Below are 16,742 nucleotides of genomic sequence, written 5' to 3' on the forward strand. Positions count from 1 at the left end.
AATACCTTTTACCTAGCGATAGCACCCAGGAATACCAATGAGACTTGGCTGGTTTACAAGCCCAGCTGGATTTATGTGGCCTCTGCAACAGTGTCACACTGTATTAGAATGGGACAGACTATTGATTTTTGGTCCTTTTATATATTTGCATGGTTTAGCCCATCAGCTCCAAGTTTTTGTGTGTGTTACATATCACTGCTGAATAGCATCTAAAACATATTGTACTTGCTATATATTGTGAAGATACAAAGTCTAGCTAGAGTTTAATGCTATTACAGCCATTGGTTTCTGGCTTGGTTTCAATTAACAAGGGTATAAGAATTAAACCCCGGCACTGGATCACTGGACGTTTTGCATTACTCAAGTCAGAGTGATCTGCTCTATTGTCTGTGGCAGGTTGATGTAGTTGAAATTACATTTATGTAAAATGCATTGATGCAACACATGTTTTTACACCCATTTCTCAGTTTCCACTTAATGAATGAATGGCTATATAGACAATTATGGGACACCAGATTCAGTTTGTAATTTTAATTCCATGTACACAAAATTGTACATACAGTAAATACACAGACACACTCAAATACACCCACACACACACACGTAGCCAGCATAGCCCTGTGCTCTGGCTGAGCCCACAGCTTTTGATGAGATGACCTTAGACAGGCGAGACATGTGCTCACACACACACACACACACACACACACACACACACCCAACACCTAACCAAGCCCCCGGCAGCCAACAAACCGGTCCATACGCCTGGCAAAATGTGTGCAACTGTCCAAATATCACAGCCCTATAATTGGATGTCAGATGAAGCAAATTTGAATGGAAGCTATCAGTAATGGCTTTTGATGAGTTACACATGGATGGGTCCAGTGCTTTGCTTTTGAGCAAAATCATTCCAGTTTAATCTCTTGGTTTAACAAACTCATAATTAATAGTATTTAGAATTTATATTGGATGACCATTGCCTATGTTTTAGATAAACGCATAACCTTTGTTTGTAGTTATAGTTTAGAAATAGGTTACTTAGGAGTGAGCTTTTGGTCAAAGCATGCAGTGCTGTATCAGGCTGGGGGTGTGACCTTATCAGGTGAAGTATCTGTCCCATTTTTCACCTTTTCAGAGAGAGTGTGCCTGGAGCGAAGCTATTAAGATTCAGTTCATGGAACTGAATCTTAAACGTTTCCTGAAAAAAGAAAGATGGGAACAGGAAATGACCATTAGATACTTCTTAGGTTATTCATATCAGGAGTGCTGGGGGTTGCATGGGAACTCACTGCAGCAGGGTTAAGTTATTTATGGGTGGAGGGCCCAGCAGATCTTCAGCTTTGGTTGTCACCATTACCACAAACTCTAGCTTGTGTAGTTCTATATTTCACTGTTAATCTATAGAATTACACACAATGACATTACATAGATAAGTATAATAAGTATGCATTCACTTATGCAGGTGATACTGCCCCGTGTTTTTAGGAATCTTGTGCTCAGAGCAGAATTGGTTCAAAACAAAAGCCTTTCCACCATGCATTCATACATCTTCTTTTCTATCATATGTCCTCTCTGTATGTATGTATGTTCTATGCATGCTTGGACTGTGGGCATATTTTTTTCATTCCCAGAGGCGTCACCTTGCGCACCCCTGCCATTTCAGCGTTATCCCCGTGGTCAACAACATGAAGGACAATGGCCCCCATGGGGTGGTTGTGGAGTTGCGGACGGTGATGGGTGGGGGCATGCTGACCATCAGCACTTCACAAAGCTTCAGAGAAAAGCAGGCGCTGGGGGATTCTGCGGATGTTGCTAGAAAAACTGACCCCAAAAAGGGAAAGCCCTCTGTGTGTATGTGTGTGCAAAAAGAGGCTGAGATAGTTAGTACTGATTAGGTGGCTGTGTGTAATGCCATTTGGGGGCTATTGGAGACAAAGAGACTGTCCTTTCACTGCACAGAAGTGGTGTTAGTGTAGTGAAAGCTCCTCTTAAAATAACTTCCAGTGTAGTGGATAGCTTCCGATGAAGCCAGCAGTTAAATCATGAGGCGATCTTAAATTAAACAGTTGTAGCCTGTCACTAAAGATCTGCTGGTTTCAATAATGACAAGGAAACCTGGCGGAAGTTCTTTTGAGTAACAGTTAAACTGCTTACTGTCTGTAACGCATACAGCATCTTCCCTGGGTAAAAAGGACATATTTGGTGCATTCTGTGTATATTTTACTGAAAATAAAACTACACCAGTCATGCAAGTATGTCATTACGTCACCCTCACTAGAAGTTATTGTCTTTATTTGCGATAAACTCCAAACCTCACCTCTGCATTTCCCAGATTCAAGTGTTTTTTCAACACCTTTCATAACACCCTGTATAGCTTCACTTTAGCTCCAGAGTGCTTTATTCCAATCCCTCATATAATGTTTCTTCTTACCTTTTAAAAAGGTATGGAAGGTAACATTATCCACCTATTGTCTGCAGCACAAATGTGCTTCAGTAAATAATACTTAACTTGGTCAAAAGATATGAAACATGCATGAATAATGGCCCATATTAAGGGGGATAAGTGAGGCACTGCTCTTGTTTTCCTTTTAGATCAAAAAGTCTAGTCAAGGCTTTGCCCCGAAGAAGTAGGGCCATTTTCTCCCCTTACAATGGGCTTTGTTCATGGCAGACTGGTCGCTTGATGGGGGTTTGTCGAGGAGGAAGATAGAAAGAGAGCAATGAGGAACCAGAGACAGAGCAGTCGGGCAATAAAGTTATCAAATTGACAGATATAGAGACAAGGAGTGATAGCAGGTTGGGGTTTTCAGCTCTGGGTGAGCCCTTTCTTCATGTGTTTACAGAAAGGACTGGTATGTCAGCATGTCTTTGTGTCTCTCCTGGTGTCCAATACGTCTCTGCCTCGAATCCACTGGCATTGTAATACATGTTGCATTCCTTCTCTACAGACACTAGAAGCTCCAACCTTATCTCGTGTCTTGTTGTACGTATATATGAATTTAAAGCTGCTATAGTCAAAAAGAAAGAGGTTGGAGATGGTGATGAGCTCACCGAAGTATCAGTAAAAGTCTGCTCTTTCAAATGTCAGCAATGAAGTGGCAGCTACGTTGGCTTCACATTCAGGCTGAAGCTTCCCTTCCGTGTGTTTGTGGGGACTCTCATGGCTCACAGCTCCTATTCTAGTGACCTGGTTTACTGGAGACACTCGGACTGTGTGGAGGCCATTGCAGTTCAGAGTAGTCTGGTTAGTGTGTTATGATGCATGTGCTTGATGTCTACCCAAAGGAGTGAAATTTCAGCCTGCTAAAAAAATACAACCGATGCAGGTTTTAATTTCTTGTCAGAGTGCAAGTTTCACTTTACAATCAGTCTTTTGCGCTCCAGTCCACTATGGCTGGAAGCGGTCCGACTCAGAGTCTGTTGCCTTAGAAATATCTCAGTCACTGGAATCTGAGGTGACTGCATATGACTGTGTTTTCACCCCCCCTCCCCGTTTGCCTCCCCCCTCATCTGTCTACTCAGACTGTCATGCCTCAGTGTGACTGAGGGCTGCGGAGTGACCAACTTAGCACGTTGCTTCAGGGTTGGCAAACTGAGAGGCAGGAAGACTGTTGGGTTTATGTCAACACGCTTCACGTCATTCTTTGTGGTTTGGGAAATGTTCGCTCTGGTTATGTATTGAATATCCAAAGTATTTAAAGTCCTCCTCATCTTTACGGAAGATATCTAGTGACTTCTTTTAGAAAGAGCAAATACTAGTTCTATATATATATATATTTTTTTTAACTGAGCTCAAAACAGCTGGCTGAATGGACTTGTTGGTTTTAACCGTTATTAGAAAACCTCTCCAAGAAGATCCAGGAAGTCAATGTGTGGTGGAAATAGGAACAGAAAGTGGATTAAATCAAAAGCGTAGCTGCTGTACGTCCTCGCCACTGAATTAGGTTTTCATAAGCACTTATATAACGGTCGTGTGGCACAGTTTTATGGCGTTCCGTATGGGAGCAAGCAACATTGACTCATCCATTAAATGAACACTCGGTATATCATTGCACACTCTCACCGTTGAGCTTGAAAGGAGCGACAGAATGCGTCATCTTTTGGGAGAATGTGTGAGGATAAGGGTTTTGCCTTTTCTAGGGCAGAGATGTAGGACTGGGTCGTGGACGTCTGCGAGGATAGAGCAGAGCTGGAGGGCGACTCTCTGACCTCTGGGCTCTGACCACTGAGTCAGAGAAGAGAGGGAAAGAGGAGGATGAGAGGTGACCTGCCCACTAGACAAAATGTCATCCCACTCATCCTCCTGTGAGACCTCTTTGTCATCATCTTTGTTTTTTTCTGTGAGGAAATGAGCAATGGGAAATGATTATTACCCAGTTAGCTTAAGGATGGATGTTCAGCTGTATATGTGTGAATTGTACAGGGTCTTTCATTGGATAATATTACCTCCAGAGGAATGTCTTCCACCACACAGTGCAGTACAGCTTGGATGATTTTTTTTATGAGAAATTCCTTCAGCAGGCTTAAAAAAACACTTTGTAGAATTCTGTACGGTCAAACGGGTACAAACGTGTTTTGTCCTCTTCACTTAAAAAGGTCAAAAGTTCAGTTTTATGGTGCATAATCATGCTAATCCCAGGCGGTAAGAAATTCATAACCTGGATGTCTACGCAATTTATGCCAGTTATCACTCAGTGACATTCTAGCTGTTGAACTATGGAGATGTTGACATTTGCACATGGCATCTTATTTTACGTACGGGTCCGTGCTTGGGGAGTCATCTGTGTTGTCTACTGATTTTTTTAGTTTTACCCCCAGGCAGATAATCTCTCACTCTGTATCGCCTCCGCTGTATCGCCTCTCTGGAATTGTGACCCAGGTCGGGCTTAAAAACAGACAGACATTTATATTGCCATGTTGGGGGGAACTAATTACTTTGTATATATAAGTAGCTGACCAGCACCTCTAAAGGCCTCTTATCAACATGATGCATGTTGTTTAATCTGTACGAATACCAAAAAGTAATGGTCTCAACTGTCCGCCAGAAAGCCAATAGGCGTATTACCCAAAATGTCTAACTTGTTTTAAAAGTAATTTCTTTTTTTTTGCAATTTGTTTTCTGAATTATTACAAACCAATGATTGAAATCCGCAAAATAAAATCTCTCAAATATTCATATAGGCCTCAAAAATCCAGAATTGTTCGGGCCTTACTTCAAAAAGGACAAGACGCGTAAAGCAATTGATGCTGCATTTCTATCACACTCTTCCCTCAGGCTATAGAATTACTTTTTCCCATTCCTCCCCATCCTCTGTAATGTTTTAAACATCTTCATCAGTGTTGAACATTCATCAATTTCCATCATCCATCTCCCCTTTTCCTTTTTGTCAATCAATACTGAATCTGAAGATGGGCTATTATATTTGCATGATACCACATTTTGCCTTTTTCACAATTAGATTAGAAGAATTAGCATGCATGGCCGGCATTTAATGCATTGAGTGCAAACCACTGTGTTGCTCTCTCTCTCTCTCTCTCCCTGTTGTCTTCCCTCTCGATTAACTAGTGAGAGCAATATCCAATATGATGTGTCGCCGTAATTAGCTGTGTCCTGGGGTTGTATTAGCTCACACACTCTGCCTAGCTCAGCTATATAAAATCTGACACACTACTCTTTGTGTGTGTGTGTGTGTGTGTGTTCATTACCATGCTCGCCCTATGTCATCAGACATGCTTCCTCTCCAGCAGAGAAGAGACGTACCGGGCCTGAATCTAAGCTTAATAGTTTCACCTTCAAATGCCTCTGAAGACTTCAACCCCCTGTGTATCTCTGTGTGTGCGTGCGTGTGTGCGTGCATGCGTGCATGCTCTGCTTGTGTATCCACATGTTTGTGTGCTTATGTGCAAAGATGCATGTGCTAGTCATGCATAATGAAGATGTCAGGGGTGGACTGAGCCATTTACCTGACAGCAGCACACTGCTCCACCTCGAAATCCATCTCAGCCTGCTGACAGGAGTTACTGTCACCCTTTGGCGGCTGTGATTCAACCGCTCATGCAACGGAAAGAAATTTGTTTCGGCCAGCGCTTAAAATGAAGGTCTAGCCTGTCAAAACATAAAAAATGTGCAAACGCGTCGAAGACGGAGACATTCATCAAACACATGATATGCACAGCAGTATCTTGATGCCATTGGTCCAGTGATGTAATACCAATTTGCCAATAAATTATTGCCGGCTAATGTACACGTGACAGAGGCTCGCGCACTGCAAGACAGAGCACATTAAAAAGGGAAAAACAAATGCCATTTTCAGCTCCCCATGGTGCAGTTTACAACGTGTGACTGCTCGAACTGTGTCTTTATTTCTTACGGACCACGCAGCAGAAGCTAGCGCTTTTGGGCCTGCACTCATGTGGAACTTGATACACATGACACACTGACAAAGATGCATTCACCAATGCGGTGGGTCTGTGCATGCATGTGCCACTCCGTGTACATGCTGTATATGCAGCAGAGTTGTGAGTGTTCCGGCCGAGCGCACTCACATGCCATACGTTTACAGGCAAAACACGTGGAAGGCGGGGCATCTCAGTGGCCCACAAGGAATGTTCTATTCATCAGCGGCTATCTCGTCTTGAGAACAGTTATGACCAAATATATCTTCAAAGAATGCCTAAACATACGAGTCTGTGTCTTATTTGTATAGAACATAGGGCTGACAAGTGCAGGCTGCTTCGGTTGTTTAATTACAAATACTGCGTAAAGTTTGTTTGGACTTTTCCTCTTGCCAAAGTCTTTCCGTTAGCAGGATGGCAGGCTATCCAGCAGACGAGCCACTTGTGATCTGTGACGTACAGACCCTATAGTTTGGATGATGAAAGTAAACTTTCCATTGTGGTTCAGACTAAATATTCAACCCAAATCTTTCATTTTTATGGACTGATCTTATATACATTGCACATTTTGAGACTTGGTAGTTATGTAGTCGAAATAAAAGACATACTGTTCGAGTGACCCATGAAGTAATCTGTTCTTTTTTGTTGTTGTACCTCTCTGTAGTGCGGATCCAGACTGCTACACTTCTGTAGACCGGCCTGAACGCGTTGTTGAATCTGGGCAAAGGGTTTTCATCCCGACACACCCGACCATGGACAGGAACAGGAAGTGGGTGCCGAGCTTCGGAGCCGTGCTATTGATACTCTTGAGTCACATGACCTCAGCACTGGAGGTGCCTCTTGATCGTAAGTAGTGTCCCCATCACATCAATGTCACATTCACTGTAATTACCCCAATAGTAAATTCTGAAACCTTTTTTTTTTTTTTACCAACTATTCCAATTGCATCAACACGTACATCAAGCTCTATGGAGAACTGTAATGGAAATTACACTCGAAGTTTTCATATTGTGGTGCATAATGAAGAACTTTACAGCTTCTATGGGCCACGAAAAGGGGTTTTAGAGCATCTGCAGACTGAGCAGCAGTTTACTGGTTTTCCTCTCTGCACGTTTTATACATCACACATCCTGTGTGACATTATGATGTCTTCAAATACTTTTCTTGCATTGGTTGCACCTGCCTAATGAAACTGAAGCTATATTCACAAAAAAAGAGGGAAATCCTATCTCTAGCGAACGTCGGGGCAGGCTCAATAACATGCTTGAAAGTATTTCAATGTGTAACTATTTCACCTGCCTTACTTCTTGCAAAAACTAACACCTTTCCTCAACATTCTATCACTGTGGTACGGCGTGTCACGCTGGACAAAAAGCTAAAGTACTGGAAGGATGTAAGTTGTTTAAAAAAAAAAACCTGCCGTGACTTTTAGTGTTAAGTTCTTGCACTTAAAACTTTTGCGTTTGTGTGTTCTAGCAATGTTAGATGTGCATGCGGTTATCTCAACGCTGTTACTGTGTGAAGTGACTTGCTTATTTTGGAGTGGTGCTTGGGTTATGTCAGATCGTGGACTGGTAAGACGCTATCAGATCAGATAGCAGTTTGCAGCTAAAGATGTTGTTGCACCAGATTGTGTGAATGCTTCTTGCATGTTGCTTGCATATGCTCGATGCTGTAATTCAGTGTGCTGTGTTAAGGTTTCACTCTGTGTGTCTTGAACTGTGGCTTTATTCATGTTCCTCCAGTGCCTCAACCCCCCACTATAACGCTACAGTCCCCGAAGGATTACATCTTTGATCCGCGGGAGAACATCGTCATCCACTGTGAGGCCAAGGGGAAGCCTCATCCCAGGTGAGACGATCACTCCTCCCATCCCATTGATGCTTGTTTATCCATCCCCAGTCGCCCACTACGCTAGTGTATTTCCCTGGTTGCTTTTCCAGTTAACTGTGTAATTGAGGGACAAAAAGCTTGTGAAATGATACGACCTGAGAGTTTCGGCAGTTGAGAGCAAACCGATTTCCATTCACTTTTATGGTCCTCTCTGAAATTATAGATTTGGCCAAGTTAAAATCCGGCCAAACTCCCTCCTACGAGATCAGTGATTGCAATCAGTCTGCATGAATAGACCACAATGCATCTGTGGCGATTTGAACAAACATGCTAAAAACTGTGTCATTCCCTCACTTTTGTGTTTCTTCGTGGCACCTGACCTCAAAAATCAAGCGATCGTTGTCGTTCTTGTTGATCCTAGCTTTTCGTGGACGAGAAACGGGACTCACTTTGATGTTGAGCAAGACTCCAAAGTCCTGATAAAGCCAGGTTCGGGAACTCTTGTCATTGACATCAGCGGGGAAAAGGCTGAGGCCTATGAGGGAACGTATCAGTGTACGGCACACAATGAGCATGGCACCGCTGTATCCAACAGCATTGTCATCAGACAGTCCAGTAAGACTTCAGATTTATTTTCCATTATTTACATTTTCTAAATTAGAATTGATTCTAAAGGCTTGAGCTCCAACAACAGCATTATAAGTAATAATGTTTCATTTTTTTTTAATCAAGCTTTGATTCCTAGTATCCAGCTTCCACAAAATGCTCAATCTCATCGCTTTTGCAAATATGAATCCATGTGATGCATACCATGTGTGAAGCTACTGTACTGGGGGAGCCTCCAGTGCCTTTGTTTGACGTTTTTGTGACTCGCAGGGTCCCCCTTGTGGTCGAAAGAGAGAAATGAGGCAATCGTGGTGCAGATGGGGGTCTCCCTGGTGCTGCAGTGCCGACCCCCTGCGGGGCTGCCCCCTCCTGTCATCTTCTGGATGGATAATAGTGAGTCATTTGCATGTTTACATATCTGCACACATGGACACAAGGACATAACAATCTCACACTCAATTTTTCCATCTCCGTTCTTCAGATTTCCAGAGGCTACTGCTGGATAAGCGAGTGTCCCAGGCTCTGAACGGAGACTTGTACTTTTCCAATGTTCTTCGAGAAGACACCAGGAGCGACTACATCTGCTATGCTCGCTTCCCTCACACACAAACCATCCAGCAGAAACAGCCCATCTCAGTCACCGTGGTGGACAGTAAGTCAAGACACTGGATTAATTCAATTAAATGTTACTTACGTGTATAATCTTTCTTTTTCCATTGGAATACACATGTATTTTCAAAACGTTAACACCAATTGTCACAATGTATGTAGTTAAAAAATGAAACTTTACTTGCAGATTTGAGTATTGGATGTCTGATCATGCAAACTTTCATTCAAGATTTTCGCTTGTTACAATCCCTTTTATTTCACATTTATAGATATTTCTTCATCACATTGTGAATAATGGGATCTTGCTTTACTCCCGTTTCAAATCCACGTGTTGCTCCTGCAGAACTGCATTAGCCTTAGATGAATGCTTCTGCTGTTCTTCCCGTATTCTACCTTTCCTGAGCTTAATGAAGTGCTTCTAGCAATAGAACAATTGTCACAATATTAGAACTGTAGTGTATTTACAATGCATTATTTCCAAGCTAATGCATTAGTTTATACATTGTAAAGTAACACATTTCCTGTTTTCTTTCCTAGTTTTGCATGCTTATGATTTTCTGTTGTATTACAGTGGAAACAATGAATGAGACTGTGGCTGCTTTGTACAATGTCACTGATTTCTGTAGTGGTGAGTGCTGCTGGTTTATTCCCATTCAGCCCCCCTCAGTGTGAACCCAGCCCTGCTTCTACTCCCAGGCCTAACCGTACCCAACATACACACTCACCTCAACCCCCTCCTCTGTGACTATTACACTCTTCCTGGGGATTCTCTCATTTAAATTTGTTTCTTTTGCAGTGTTTCTTTATGCAAATGAAGGGTCTAAAGATATATATATATATATATTTTTGGTCAATATAAATGCAAATGCCTTGACTGTAATGCATGATACAATACTTGTCACATGGCAAAACAGCAATGTCCATAATAATCGCCTCTGTATGCAGATAACGTATTAAAGCTTAAAAGCAACCTTCAAAGCATGCATGACATTAAATGTCAGCTCACTGCATCTTCCCTGGAATCTTCAATACACTTTGGACTGATCTCATGATCTGCTACATCAAGCACACCCTCAATAATTATCCAAGATGGCCACACGTGAAGCATGATATTAGTATTCTGATATGACATTGACCTTTCTCCACCTTTTTGAAGTGGAAGAGGTTCTGTCTATCTATTTTCTGACTTTTCTGGGGGGGTGTGTAAGCTAAGACACCCAAGTGTTGCTGTAGCAACAAATGGATACCTTCTCCTCTGATTCTGAGATGCTGCTTATACAGTATATTCAACATCACTCACTCATTTACTATCCCTTCTATCCACTTTGACAAATCACCTAATGTCTCTTCACTTGACAGTGTGTATGTTTCTATTTTGTGTGTCCCAATGTGTCAAGAGGAGCCTTTAGGTTTATGTTGCAGTCTGGTTTCCGATTCGATCATGTGTCCCTCATGTTTTCAGACAGCCCAGAGGGGGAGCGTCGCCCCGGTTTCATGATGCCTCTGGGCACCACCAGCACCAAGATGGTTCTGAGAGGGGAGACTCTGGAGCTGGAATGCATTGCTGACGGCTTGTAAGTAGGCTGCATCTATAATCGACACAGAAGAAATGCACCCTTTTTTTTTTGTATCATACAATGTGCTTTATAAGAAGCTGTTATGGTATTCCCATAAAAAGGTGGTATACAAAGTATTTGACGGCACACAAACACACATCCTCTTTGTGTTCCCTTCTGCGACAGACCCACTCCAGAGATCTCCTGGCAGAAGGATGGAGGAGAGCTGCCGAGCAGCAGGATGTCCTTTTATAACTTCAAGAAAACGCTCAAGGTTTCTGATGTGAATGAAGCTGATGGTGGGAACTACCGCTGTACAGCCACAAACAACCTGGGCACTCTACACCACATCATCAAGGTCACTGTCAAAGGTAACCCACTTATCTGCACAGATGCTCATATTTCTGCACCATGAAGCAAAAGGCTCAAAGTTATATTTTTTTTGTCATTCTCTCAAAAATCTTCCTGCGTGTTCCTTTTTGTTGTCATCCACAGCGGCTCCTTTCTGGGTCAGCGCTCCCAGGAACCTGATCCTCGCCCCGAACGAGACCGGCATCCTGACTTGTCGAGTTAATGGAGAACCCAAACCTAAGATTACCTGGTTTGTCAATGGAGTATCCCTAGAGAGTGAGTAAAAAGTCCAAAGAATATCCTACATTTATACACAGTTATGTCCAAAGTACCTGACAGTAGAGAGTATCAATAAACATGCAGAGCTTTAGTGGAACCCCAGCAGGTTCTCCTTCTCAATTGCATGGTACTGGAAAAATAACGTTTTTTCTATGGACCATATTTCCGATCTTTTGTCTCTTAATAGACGCACCTGAGGACCACAGTCGGAAGGTGGATGATGACACTGTGATTCTTAGCAACGTGCAGTCAGGGTCCAGTGCCGTCTACCAGTGCAACGCATCCAATGAATTTGGTTACCTGATGGCAAACGCTTTTGTCAACGTTCTTGGTGAGTTTCTCTATTTTTTTGGGGAATCTATATGAAAGTTGATCAGAAATTTGGGATGTACAGGCCAGTGTGTATGAGGGGGGAAAAGCTCATTTAGATAATGTTTGTGCTTCTTCCCACAGCTGAGCCACCAAGGGTGCTTACTCCACCTAACCGAGTGTACCAGGTCATCACCAACAACCCTGCATTACTTCACTGTGCCTCATTTGGCTCACCGATACCAACTATCACATGGTAAGAGTCAGATCAGATGAATAAAAAGTTTCAAAACCATTTTGAAAAGAGAGGATTTGTCAGGAAACCCAATGTTTGCCATTTTCGTTCAGGTTCAAAGACATTCAGACCAGCGTTAAGAATGGTGACCCTTATGTGATCCATGAAAACGGTACATTGGAGATCCACGTGGCCCAGCCATTAAACAGCGGAAAGTACACCTGCATTGCCACCAACAACTTGGGGATCAAGGAGAACCATGTCTACCTGGAAGTTAAAGGTCAGATATGGATATATATACTACTATAGCTCATAAATAGATATATTTTAGGTCTCTATAATCATTAGGTAATGTGACCATCAAGCTGTATTAATTATTAGTACAAACTCTCTTTTCTCCTGTCGTCCAGAGCCCACACGTATCCTAAAGCAGCCAGAGTACAAGGTGGTGCAGAAAGGAATGAGGGCAGTGTTCGAGTGTAAAGTCAAACACGACCCATCCCTCATTCCCACCATGACATGGCTCAAAGACAATGGAGAGCTGCCTGACGGGAGGTACAAAGACCTTGAGATTCATAAGAGATTCATTTATTTCATTTTAAGACTTATGTTGCACCATGACAAAAAAAGAAAAACAATAATCTATCATCTCTCTGCAATACTCTGTCATCAAGGTTTGAGGTGAACGTGGACAGTCTGACCATCAATGACGTGACCGATGGAGATGAGGGCACCTACACCTGCATCATGAACACCACCCTGGACCAGGACTCAGCCAGTGCAATGCTGACTGTCGTCGGTATGTTCACAGTGTTTTTGTTTTGCGTTCAACAGGTTACCAGAGGTCAGCAACGGTGGGTATCGGTTCTGATCTAATTCAGTGTCGCACTACCACAATGTTTTTCCTGCTTTTCTGCCGTTTCTAATATATGTCACTAACATCTAATCTCTTTTTGTACTCTACTCTTGCTTCTTGCTTTCTCAGAGGCTACTCCTACTCCAGCTATTGTCTACGGTAAACAATGTCCACAGATTAGGGTTTCGTAGCTTTAATTTTCTTTTTCTCCAAAAATCAAGTTCCGTTTGGAAAACCTTCCATTACATCTCAATGTTTATTCTATGTTGGTTGTTCTTTTTGCTGTCTTTTTACCCATTTTATTTTAATTTAGTGTTTCATACAGGGTATGCATTTTTTTAATTGAAAAAGAGTTTTATTTCTTTGGGAAATCCCTGACATTTGTAAAAAATACACAGCCTCCACACACTCATAATTCACCCACACAGGTGTTTTCACCTAACCTGCCTGATTAGACTCCTTCTCAGGTGTTAGTGTTAGGTGCAGGTTAGAATTGATTGCACAGGTCTAATCCGCCTGAAGTGAAAACACCTGTGCTGGTGTGCGTGGTATTAAAATGTTTAATTGCACAAAAAAATACTGCACCTTTTTGATACAATAATAAGAAACAAGGTGTTCTTTTCCAAAAAAAATACAAAATGCCTCCTGTGTTTTATTGAATGAAGATCATAATATTTACTGAACAGTGATATGTTTGTCCACAGCTTAACTCTTTACGCAAATTTCTTTTATTCAATGTGACTTATTAAAGAATTGTGATATTAATCGACAGTATTGATCAAAGTAAATTATCTCTTTTACTGTGAAACTCAGTTTGCAGAATCACATTTCCAGTCGAAACAATTGCAAGGACTTGCTGTAATCAAATAGCAGAGAAAGAGCTTTCATTTTTTTTTTCTGTGGTCCTGGGCTCATTGTTGTGTTTGCAGAGAAACCGGACTCTCCAACTGATTTGGAACTGACTGACCAGACAGAGAGGAGCGTTCAGCTCACCTGGATCCCCGGAGACGAACACAACAGTGCCACACAGAGTATGACATGTTTATCAGACTACACCACACTTTCTCTCTGCCAAACTTGAAATTAGACACTATGGTCCGACTACAGAAACCAAATTTCCCCATTGAAAATACAGTTAAGGTTTCTGGAAGCAGTAACCATGTTTTTTTTGTGAATAAACAAGATAGAAACGGCACAATGAGCAATGAGCCACCGTGGCTAAATATACACAGAATGGAATGAATCATCATCAGTAAGAAATGATTTTTTTCTTCTCCAGAGTTTCTGATCCAATACGAGGATCTGCTCCACCAGCCAGGAGTTTGGATCAACCTGACGGAGGTTGCTGGTACTAGCACCACGGCGCAGTTAAACCTCTCCCCGTACGTCTACTACTCCTTCAGAGTCCTGGCTGTGAATCACGTTGGCTACAGCCAGCCTAGCCAGCCCTCAAGCCAATACAGGACCAACCCTGCCGGTGATTATCATGGTCACAAAAGCACGGCAACATCTAAAATATTGAAAAACATTCTTTTGATTAAACCATCTTTTTTTGGTTTTCCTAGCTCCCGATGAAAATCCATCAGATATTCAATGTGTAGGAACAAAGCCTGGCAACTTGGTCATCTCGTGGACAGTAAGCTATCCTTTTATATTGTTATTGTGGGCTGTTTCAGCACGTTTTTTCAGTAACTGACAAAAACAATCTCTGTACAGTCGTTGACAGGATTTCAGGCTAACGGGCCCGGTCTGGAGTACAAAGTTCAGTGGAGACAGAAGGACATGGATGAGGATTGGTCCTCAAAGAATGTGGCCAACGTTTCACAGTTCGTTGTGTCTGGAACACCTATTTACGTGCCCTACGAGGTCAAGGTTCAAGCTTTGAATGATTATGGCAGCGGCCCTAAGCCTGAAGTGGTGATAGGACACTCTGGAGAAGACTGTGAGTGAATTGATCGCCTTCGAATCTCTGCTTTTGGTTCGGTTTGTTTGTTGTTGTTTTTTTGTCTGTTTGTCAGAGTGATTACGAAAAAAATGCTGGCCCGACTTCTAGGAAACTTGGTGGAAGGCTGAAGAATTGGCCATAAAAGAACCAGTTGAAGTTGGAGCATATCCGAATCATGGAGCGGATACGCAAATTATTTTTGAGTTAAAGCATGGCTTTGGCGGAGGTCTGCTCTCTCAGTATACCCTTCCAATTATTATATACTTTTTGGTGTTTGTTCAAAATAGATTTTTTATTTTGTCACTGATACTCAAACCTATTTTAAATACATTCAGTGAAATTCTGTGTAAGATGTTGGCAATACAAAACAATGCACTGAAAGCTGCTCGAGCTGCAGACCCACAGTGGGGTCGATAGTATGACCAACACTTTCCGAACACGGAGAGTTATTAGATCTTCATCATTCAATCTTAACGTGAAAATGTTTTTCTTAAAACTTAAAAACTAAAACGTAAACGTAAAGTTCTGCGAGCCCAGTCAACAGAATGTTTGAAACATATTTAATTTGTCAGGGGTGTGCTATAAAGTTCACATATCTTATTTTGATCATTGATTGTGATCCTTTTTTTAGCCTTCTCGGCATTTTACAAAAACTTGTGCACTAGGTTTGTTTGAAGGCAATTTATATAACTTCATGATGATAGTCTTGTGACTTGAAATTAGTTCTGAAATCATTTCTTCTTTGTCACGTCTCTGCAGTGCCTTTGTCGGCTCCTGATAGTGTGCAGATCATGGTTACCAACAGCACGCTTGCAGAAGTGCAGTGGGAGCCCGTTTCTTTGCCCTCAGTTAGAGGAAAACTTCAGGGTTACAAGGTATTGTTTGATAATGAGTTTTTTGTCTTTGGTTGTTTCTGGTTGGGGTTCTGCCACTACTTTGCCTCACAAATCAATTATTGGGTGACGAAGCTCGAGCTCATGCAAACATTTTGATAAGGTTTTTAAACCCCTTGCATGTAATCGCTTTTGCACCCACACACTAAATGTGAACAGTGATCCAGCAACGCTAACTTATGTATTGAATACTTTGCCCTATATTCAACGCCCACATCCCCAATCAGTGTTTTTATATTTTTTACAGAATGAGTCAAAGCACAGCCTACATATTCACTCCACAAGATGGCTGACGCTGAATCAATCATCCAATGAGGTGTAGACATATATTGGCCAGTCCCTCAGGATGTTGCATGTACAACACAGATATTTCAAAATAGAGTTCAAAGCAGAGGGCCATATAATATGCACTGTAAATACAAGCAACGACACAGTCGAACTATGCAGGGAAGTAAAGATAACAAATCAAAAAACATAATTTGGCTGCTTATGAGAGGACATAATAATTCCATTAAAATAGAAAACATAAAACACCAAGTGGTTTATTTTGGCATGTATGTGTTGTGGGTACAACTTCCTCAGACGTTGTGTCTACTCATTGGATAATTGACTAGGAGGCAGCCATTTTGCAGTGTGTGTGTGTGTGTGTGTGTGTGTGTGTGTGTGTGTATGTATATATATATATATATATATGTGTGTGTATGTATATATATATATATGTGTGTGTATGTATATATATATGTGTATATATGTGTGTGTATGTATATATATGTGTGTATATATATGTGTATATATATGTGTATATGTGTATATATATATATGTATATGTGTATATATATATATATATATATGTGTATATATATATATATATATGTGT

General features: G+C 41.7%; 1 protein-coding gene across 10 annotated transcripts in view; it reads left to right on the forward strand.

Moving 5' to 3' along the window:
- nrcama (neuronal cell adhesion molecule a) overlaps positions 1–16,742 on the forward strand; it is a 53,188-nt gene that overhangs the window by 21,845 nt on the left and 14,601 nt on the right. For 7 of the 10 annotated variants that reach the window (XM_031865595.1, XM_031865591.1, XM_031865594.1 and 4 more), the window contains exons 3-22: positions 7,058–7,239; positions 7,769–7,786; positions 8,139–8,244; positions 8,648–8,841; positions 9,103–9,225; positions 9,314–9,484; positions 10,904–11,015; positions 11,184–11,368; positions 11,493–11,624; positions 11,815–11,958; positions 12,081–12,192; positions 12,285–12,451; positions 12,582–12,726; positions 12,846–12,970; positions 13,157–13,186; positions 13,957–14,058; positions 14,307–14,504; positions 14,593–14,663; positions 14,744–14,969; positions 15,732–15,847. In XM_031865595.1, the coding sequence (XP_031721455.1) occupies positions 7,146–7,239; positions 7,769–7,786; positions 8,139–8,244; positions 8,648–8,841; positions 9,103–9,225; positions 9,314–9,484; positions 10,904–11,015; positions 11,184–11,368; positions 11,493–11,624; positions 11,815–11,958; positions 12,081–12,192; positions 12,285–12,451; positions 12,582–12,726; positions 12,846–12,970; positions 13,157–13,186; positions 13,957–14,058; positions 14,307–14,504; positions 14,593–14,663; positions 14,744–14,969; positions 15,732–15,847 (2,571 nt within the window). In that variant the 5' untranslated portion in view covers positions 7,058–7,145. The remainder of the gene's footprint in view (positions 1–7,057; positions 7,240–7,768; positions 7,787–8,138; positions 8,245–8,647; positions 8,842–9,102; positions 9,226–9,313; positions 9,485–10,903; positions 11,016–11,183; positions 11,369–11,492; positions 11,625–11,814; positions 11,959–12,080; positions 12,193–12,284; positions 12,452–12,581; positions 12,727–12,845; positions 12,971–13,156; positions 13,187–13,956; positions 14,059–14,306; positions 14,505–14,592; positions 14,664–14,743; positions 14,970–15,731; positions 15,848–16,742) is intronic. The other 3 variants (XM_031865592.1, XM_031865598.1, XM_031865601.1) reach the window with 1 other exon arrangement.

The sequence above is a fragment of the Anarrhichthys ocellatus genome, unplaced genomic scaffold (assembly GCF_004355925.1).
Source record: "Anarrhichthys ocellatus isolate YVR2014 unplaced genomic scaffold, GSC_Weel_1.0 scaffold33, whole genome shotgun sequence".
NCBI lineage: Eukaryota > Metazoa > Chordata > Actinopteri > Perciformes > Anarhichadidae > Anarrhichthys > Anarrhichthys ocellatus.